Source organism: Aspergillus pseudonomiae (assembly GCF_009193645.1).
Source record: "Aspergillus pseudonomiae strain CBS 119388 unplaced genomic scaffold BDV37scaffold_21, whole genome shotgun sequence".
Taxonomy (NCBI): Eukaryota; Fungi; Ascomycota; class Eurotiomycetes; order Eurotiales; family Aspergillaceae; genus Aspergillus; species Aspergillus pseudonomiae.
In genome coordinates this window covers 357,502-365,450 of record NW_022476013.1, presented here as the reverse complement: position 1 = coordinate 365,450, position 7,949 = coordinate 357,502, and the positions used below count along the sequence as shown (strand labels likewise).

Genomic DNA, 7,949 nt, shown 5'->3' with positions numbered 1-7,949 from the left:
CTTCTGCCAGCCTCCCTCTTTATTTTGGGTGGGGGCTTATTTGTTATATTATCCGAAGATGAAGATTGGAGCGGGTAATGGCGCTGGCTATGCGCGCCCAGATGGCCACCCAGAGGGGTGGCTACGTACAGGTGAAGATGAGCATAGTAGTATGTCCTGTTGTGGCGCGAGCAAGTGTCATATACTCCTCCGTCGCCAGTCTATACTGACTTGGGCTAGTTACAAGAGCGGTCTTTCTACAGCTCGCTCCTAGCCCCGCTTGGGCCACTTCCTCCTTCAAGCCTAACATTAGTCGCCCCTGAAGGCTGGCTCACCGTGCCACTATACTCTCAATCTAACAAACTTAGATTACTTTGTTTGGACTTTATTAGCGGCTTTACCGGGTTAGATATCCTAAAATCGGCGTGGGTGAGGTGGGCTCCTAGATCTTGAATTTGAACCCGACCCAAAGCTAACTCTGAGCCAAATATCGCTACAAATGAAGAATTGTGAACTGCCACCGGCAACTTCAGCTACTACAATCAACATGGAGTTGATGGTCTTCCTGTGCCCTACCAAGGTCTCAGAAACATGGTGAAATCTTCTCTTGTAAACGACAAAGATGCCTACTAGCTCTGGCCATATCTAATCTAAGCACAGTGTGGTGGAGTCGCCCCCGTACATTTGACATTCATTGAAGAGTTCGGCTCTTAAATAAAAGCACTACAAAGAAAGGAATAGTAATCTCAAAAAGGTCTATTGTCTAATAGTAATAAAGACTCCGCTTTGCGGAGTCTTGAGTATCTATCTATCTATCTATCTATCCGTCTATCCGTCTATCTGTCTGGCTGCCTGTCTATCAAGTCTTGAACAGAAGAAAGAAGAAAAAGAAGAAACAAGAAGAGAAACAAACAAGGAAAGAAATCAACAAGAAAGAACAAAAAGCAACACAATTGCGCAAAAAACGTTAGAAAACACACAAATCAAGATGTCATCTCCCCCCATCATTCTCCTCCAACCTCCGTCCTCGCCTGCCCCGAGAGTCCTCTCTTCCGCCGTCCCCCAAGCCGGGCATTGTACTGTCCCACAGTAGGGGACCCCAACCCGCCCACCGTACAATGCCCGGCTGGTCCCTCCACCCTACCCTCTCCCCCTGGAAACCTTCCTAGCAGACTCCCTCTTCTCCCCAGCCAGGTGTTGTACTGTCCCACAAAAGGGGACCCCAACCCGCCCACCGTACAACACCTGGCTGGGTCTACCACCACTCCCCACTGCCCCTCGAGAGCTCCCCTAGAGAGACTCCCTCCTCCCTCCCCCCAGCCGGGTATTGCACTGTCCCACAATAGGGGACCCCAACCCGCCCACCGTGCAATGCCCGACTGGGTCTTCCACCCTCTCCCCAACACAAAGCAAAAGTCGGGCAAACGCAGCCTAGCAGCCATCGTCTTCCGGAATGGTGTGTAGGCTGGTTGCCGGGCTTGCAGGAGGCGGGCTGTCTCTGACGACACTATAAACCTATGTTAGAAGGCTTGTTCTTCCTCCCGTATTCGTAGGGTCATCTTACCAGCGTTCTGGTTGTGTCACGGTTTGGCCAACTGCGAACCTCGGGATTTTGACTATGCTTGCCTCTTCTGCTGCCCTCATAGCACGTATATCCTGCGCCATTTGGTGGCGCCATGCTGCCCTTTTCCGGTTGAATCTCCACCGTCGAATGTGTCGACGGGTGATCATCCCCACCCAGACTAGAGTGGGAACCAAGACGACTAGCCCTATGCCTAGGGCAGCCCCTATGATAGTTGTAGAAGGTGCAGGCTTAGCTACTCCTATAGGAAGAGCCTCGCTGCCCTGAAAAATGAAGGCCAGGAGAAGGAGAATTTTAATCATGGTAAAATACACCATCGTATTGCTGATTGGGATACTTTAGAGGAAATAATTGATTGTTAAAGGAATTCTTGGAAAGCTTTGATTCAGGAACACTTGTTGTTAGCTTTTTTGGGCTTGCTTTCCGTTGGGGTGCTTGATGGTGTGATTGTTTGGAAAGGGAGGAATTCGAAGCTGAAGTGGACTTGGGAGAACCTACGCCGGTGGCAAAAAGTGTCATTATAGCATCACCAGTGGCAGTGCCTTCGGTACCAAATGCTCAACCATGAGTGCCCCGCCAACTCTATGCCTGCATTCCTGAGGCTATTACATTGCACCTCATTATATTCATATCTACAGTTAGGGCTTCTGGTGGTACGTGCTTCGATTGCTGTGATTCGTAGATGTGTAGCTATTAAAGGCGCACGTAGGGCAACTGCTACCTTGCGGCCCGTCGCTGCGCTCCTTCCCTTTCATTTCCTATACTGACACCATACAGAGGTGGTTTGTATTGGTATTTTCACCCTCTCCCAATGCATCGACAATGGAATGTCTGTCTCATCCCCCTCAGGCGCACATGCTGGTTCAGGATGTATGCGCAATAGTTTCGCCTATGTCGACTTCAAGCACACAGGCTTCTTGGTCGTGGTTGAAGCGATCTGGCAGTTCTGTCCACCCTTGCAGGTACGCTGAACAAGCCCTGATGGCCTGGAAGCTTCACATCTTGTCTCAAGCAGCCCTCACAACGCTTACTCCCAACCTCAGTGCACTGACCCTGGATTCATGTCCAGCAAGATACTCGTTCACAATTGGAAATAGGTACGCCTCGAGGCATACTGAGCTACTACGTTACTCATATTTGCTAACAGGACTCATCCCATGCCATGCGGTTACATAGTGAAATCCTATTTCTCCACTTAGCGGACACATAGCCACAGACATGCACCCTTCAGTTTTGACGTTTTCGAGAACTTTCCGACCTTCTTGAAAGTCTATTAGCTTCACAATACGCACATTCTCGGCGCCTACCGTTCGAACGAAATTGGGATATAGGATCTCCCACCACGTCTCTAGTGCCAACGAGTTAAGCCCATAGTCCTCAATGATGACTCGCTCACTAACCGCGCCACTCTCATGGTTCCATGCCTCGGCCTTCCTCGAAGGAGGTTGTTACTGACCCACATCTGTGGTTTCGGGACGGCCCGATCCACCCTGACAGCCCATGCCAAGCACGCGAACCAGGGGGAGGATAAGATAAGATTTGGTAGCTGAATAAGATTGGTGTCACTGTTATAAAGGATCCTAGATCTTGAAAGATGTCTTCCTGCGCTATCCACTGTACACAGATCTGAGCAAGGTTCTTACTCGGTCGCATCGCACGAATCATGGGACTACAAGGAAAGAGAGCTAATTGGAACTTAGTTGCCTCACAGCCGCACGCGATATACTACATTGCCAGGTTTGGCTACGAACAGATCTACTGGGCCAGATACGCGACGCAGCGCCGAACCAGGGCCGGGAGCCGACTACTACTAGAACAGAGGGGGAAAGCAATGGTTCATCAGGTAAGTAGAATTTCTATTGACTGATTCATTGATCACCTCAGCCTTGTGCACCTTGAGCGACAACAACAACGTTGGCCACGACTGGCCACAAATATCCCCGATTCGCTTAGTGGCAATGAAGGCAACCTTCCTTCCCTCTTTTAACAGACCCTTGGTCGCGATGACCTTACCGACGCGTCATGAAGCAGTCCTTCCTATCCTTTCTTCACCCGGCGTTTTCTTGGCCTCAATAACTTATAAAGGTCCACGGATGGCCAGTGTTGGCGTATCTCGATACCTACAGTATGAAAGATAACAAGCCAAGATGGGGGACAACGGCTACACGGCAGGTGCACGAAACTCCATGGAACACACTCGTCCATCTGGATACGCCAGGGCAAGTGTATTTTCTTTGGCGACGGAAGAGGAAAATTGCTGATGATCGAAAGGGAGCCACAACACCTTCTCATCTGCAAAGGTTACCCAGCCATCCTCCACAGATAGCAGGGAATTTGTCTGGACCAGCTGAACATCCTCTGCGAAGACAACTGGGCTTGAATTGCCCTCCAGCGTGCGCAGCTGCCGACCGGTTTGGGCTTCCCAAAGCTTGATAGTATTGTCATAAGAACCAGAGGCAATTATTTGGCTATCCGGTGAAAGCGCTACTGCCCGAACCGGGCCAGAATGGCCCTCTATGGTCCGCATTTCCTCACCGGTTTCAGTGTCCCAGAGTTTAATAGTGCTATCATAGGAGCCAGAGACAACTATACGACTATCTGATAAGAAGGCGACCGACCGGACTAGTCCGGAATGGCCCTCTAGGGTCCGGAGATGCTGGCCAGTTTTGGTATCCCACAGTTTGATCGTGTTATCGTAGGAGCCGGAGGCGATCATGTAGCCATTTGGCGAGAAGACAACCGAGGCAACTAGGCTAGAATGACCTTCAAGGGTGCGCAGCTGCTGACCCGTCTTGGTCTCCCAGAGCTTAATGGTATTATCATAGGAACCAGAGACCACTATCTGACCATCTGGTGAGAATGCCACTGATTGAACCCAGTCGGAGTGGCCCTTTAACGTACGTAGCTGCTGACCAGTCCTGGCGTCCCACAGCTTGATGGTACTATCATCGGAGCCTGAGGCAACGATCTGACTATCGGGTGAGAAGGCGACAGACACAACTGAGTCGGAATGACCGTGGAGAGTGCGCAGCTGTTGGCAGCTCTTGATATCCCAGAGCTTAACAGTATGGTCATACGAGCCAGAGGCAAGTATCTGACTGTCATGTGAAAATACTACTGACACAACCGAGTCAAAATGGCCGTCTAAGATGTGCAGCTGTTCAACAGTTTTGGGATCCCAGAGCTTGATAATATTATCCTTAGAGCCAGATGCAACCATCTCTCCGTCTGGCGAAAATGTCACCGACACAATAGAATTGGAATGGTCCAAGGGTTTAACAGGATTATCCTTGTGTGCGGAGGTGATCTGACCATTTAGTGGGAAGGACTCAGGTTGAACCGTGTCAGAATGGCCCTTCATGTTTTGTCGGTCTGCGCTCGTTGAACTCTCAAGCTGTGGTAAGATATATACCCATCTTTGGCTTTCTTGAAAAACCTTGTGAATAATACTATACGTCGGCCAGAAGGCAAGCCCCGAGCAATATACCTGGAGTGGAAAGTCGTTGGAGATATAAATACTTTTCAGTACAAACAGCTTGGCATCATGCAAGAATAATGAAAGCTCAGAACGCTGGTCGGTCTATATTCTTCAATTAGCTATGCCCCGTAACAAATTATGTAGACCTACTTGTGCTGTTGGCCGTAGTGTGTTTATTATATTGACCACCTCCGACATTACCCCCATCAAGCTCATGGCCTCCAACCAGTGAAGAAAGTGTCGTTTTAGAAATAGAAGAACTTCTGTTTCATGTACCTGGTCTTCGCCCTGCTTGATATGGTACGCCCAGTAGCGGCAGGAATATTGCAACTCTGCTGGAAGGGACTTGTTAATAATGTGACGGTCGATATCTGCTCGCTGAGTTCCATAGCTTGGTAGACCGCAGATATTCTGTTTGAGGCTAGAGTTCATAGTGGAAAGGCAATATAATGCTATCTTCTTGTGTGATTCCTTCTCGTTGACATGGAAAATACTATTTGTGTTGAGAAGAAATTCCTGGAAGGATAAATGCAGCGTGCGGACTGGGGCTTCACCGTTGCTAGGCACTCTAAGTACAGAGTGAAAAGCGGCTAAACGAGAGCGAACTCTTCTTTCAGGGATATTAATGAACCCTGCGAGAGCCTGAACGGAAAGGGGGGCTGCCAGCAGAATGATGACTCCCAGTACTTCCTGTATCTCCTGTGCAAAGTTGGTCGTCTCCATCTCCCTGTGCAGTTTGTTCAGGATCGGCAGATATATTCTTTCCATCTGCGAGCCAGATGTAGATGCCGAATCTTTGAGAACTGCGTCAAGACGGTCCTCGGGTATCTGATATTTCTCTCCAATGAAGCGACACATAGTAGCTGCGAAGCTAAACAGAGGAAGCGATCGAGATAGTAGAATCTCCATAGTATCCTCACCCGGCCAACCAGGGGGCAATGAATGCTCCCTCTGTATTTTACCTAGTCGATCTTGGAGAAATAGCCTTATGTCACGTTCAATCACTGGAGTGGGAAGCTCATGAAGCACCAAGTCCTGATGTTCTAGAACTTGCTGAAAACCAAGCCGGATTGGAAGCTCGGGTCTGCTTGTCAAGAAGATCCGTACGCGTAGAGATTTGGATTGGTCTACCTGTGGGAGGAGATCTAAGAGGAGTCTTATATCCTCTTCTTCGCACTCATCTAAAGCGTCGATCACAATCACTGTAGACGTAGGCTCATCTAACCTTAGATTGACTAGTGGCTCAAGGAGAAGCTTGTGGAACTGTTCGTTAAGGGATTTCGAGGAAATATGTGGATCGCTCTGAATCGCGGCCATGATGCCTGGCACTAACTGACGGGTGCTGGTGATCAATTGTTTTGCGACCGTTGATATTAATCTTTTCGCATTGCCACGTTCTGCTTCGCCCTTCTTAAAGAAGAAGCTTGCGCCCAGTAGCCCCTTCTCTTTAAAGGACTGTGCAACGGTGCGGGCAATGGTTGACTTCCCAGTCCCTGCCATGCCATTTAGCCAAAATATGCATTTCCCGTCGGGCGACGCAACCCAATCTGTAATCTGGCGACGAATCTCAGTTCGGGTCTCTGGAAGACATTTGTCTTCATGCTGACTGTCATAGGAATCATACAACGCGCCTTCTGCAATGGGTAGGCTGAAACGCTGGATGAGCCCTTGAACAGACTCTATCATCTTGTCACATTGGCTGATAAGAAGCTCCGCTTGTTCATTATGGCGCAAGTGCTGATCCATCTGAACCCATTGATGCAGATAATGCTCTTCTTCTTTGACCGAGGATTGGAGGTCGACGAGGCGTTGCTTGGTGATTCCGGTAACAGTGTCCTGTATCCACCTTCCCATGCTGGGTTGTTGAGCAGTTAACACCTCTGCCGCATAGTGGAGGATGGCTTTATAAACTCCAATGATAGCGCGTGCTATCTCGGCATTTTTCCATGCATCGTTGCGGTAGATGCCTTTCTCAATATAGGCACACCGGGCAAGAACATTTGCCAGATACTCTGCAGAGTCAAATAAGGTATCGCGCAGGTCAAAGCGGTTTTTAGTCATCTATATGTTTGGATCCTCTTCTGATTAGGTTTGCTGGCTAATACTCCAGAGCTCTCAACGGCTTACAGTCAAACCAAGTGAGACAACAGCCCAAGCACTTGCTGCGTATTGAGTCGGATCGTAGGCTACCACCGCACTGATAATATCCTTGAAGGATAACGCCGCATCAATTATGTTGCGTGACAGTTCTCGAAGATTGATATCCTCCCCCGTGGATCTCCGGATTTTTAAGGCCCCATTTTGGCATTCTTCATATTGTTGTTTAGTCTTCTGAATGACACCCTCAATTATAGCCTCTGTCGGGGAATGTCCGTTCTGATTGCTTCGTATTTGGGCAGGGATTAGTTCAGATGTTGACAAAGCCTGTTGTTCCTTCCGGCCTAGCTGATCATACGCAGATTGCCATAAATCTTGAGGGTGGGGAGGTTCCTGGACCTGGTTTCCACTATGCTGACGGATTGCGATTGGAGGTGATACTGAAGGCAAAGACGTCGTTTTGGTTCTGAAACGGGACTTCAAATCCTTTCCCCATGTTTTGAGACGCATCCTGTTAGGAAGTCCTACGTCGACCTTGCTGGAGACAGGGTTGTGGAGGATATTCGATGCGGCTGAGAGGTTTTGTTGCGAGATTGGGGACATTCCCCAGGGTGCGGGGTCAAAACATGCATGGTGCCTGATTCTTACCCTCTTCCACTCTATGTGGTCTTCGTATAGCTGAAGAGTCGACTAACCGCATACGGATAAGTGAGGGTCTGGACTCTAGAAAGCACTTTGGATTTCTCGTCCGTCTGCAGCTCCACCCACTTTTAGCCTGGTTGACGTGGTTCTCTGCGCGAATGTTGCAATCTC

The 7,949-nt window shown here is 49.2% G+C and overlaps 1 protein-coding gene across 1 annotated transcript; it reads right to left on the bottom strand.

Moving 5' to 3' along the window:
• Positions 1–1,410: 1,410 nt before the first annotated feature.
• On the bottom strand, positions 1,411–1,863 carry BDV37DRAFT_281622 (uncharacterized protein; the record flags this gene model as incomplete). The annotated part of the gene is made up of 2 exons (XM_032086857.1): positions 1,411–1,486; positions 1,544–1,863. 2 exons carry the CDS (start codon positions 1,861–1,863, stop codon positions 1,411–1,413), a joined length of 396 nt encoding a protein of 131 aa, XP_031943106.1.
• Positions 1,864–7,949: the final 6,086 nt, after the last annotated feature.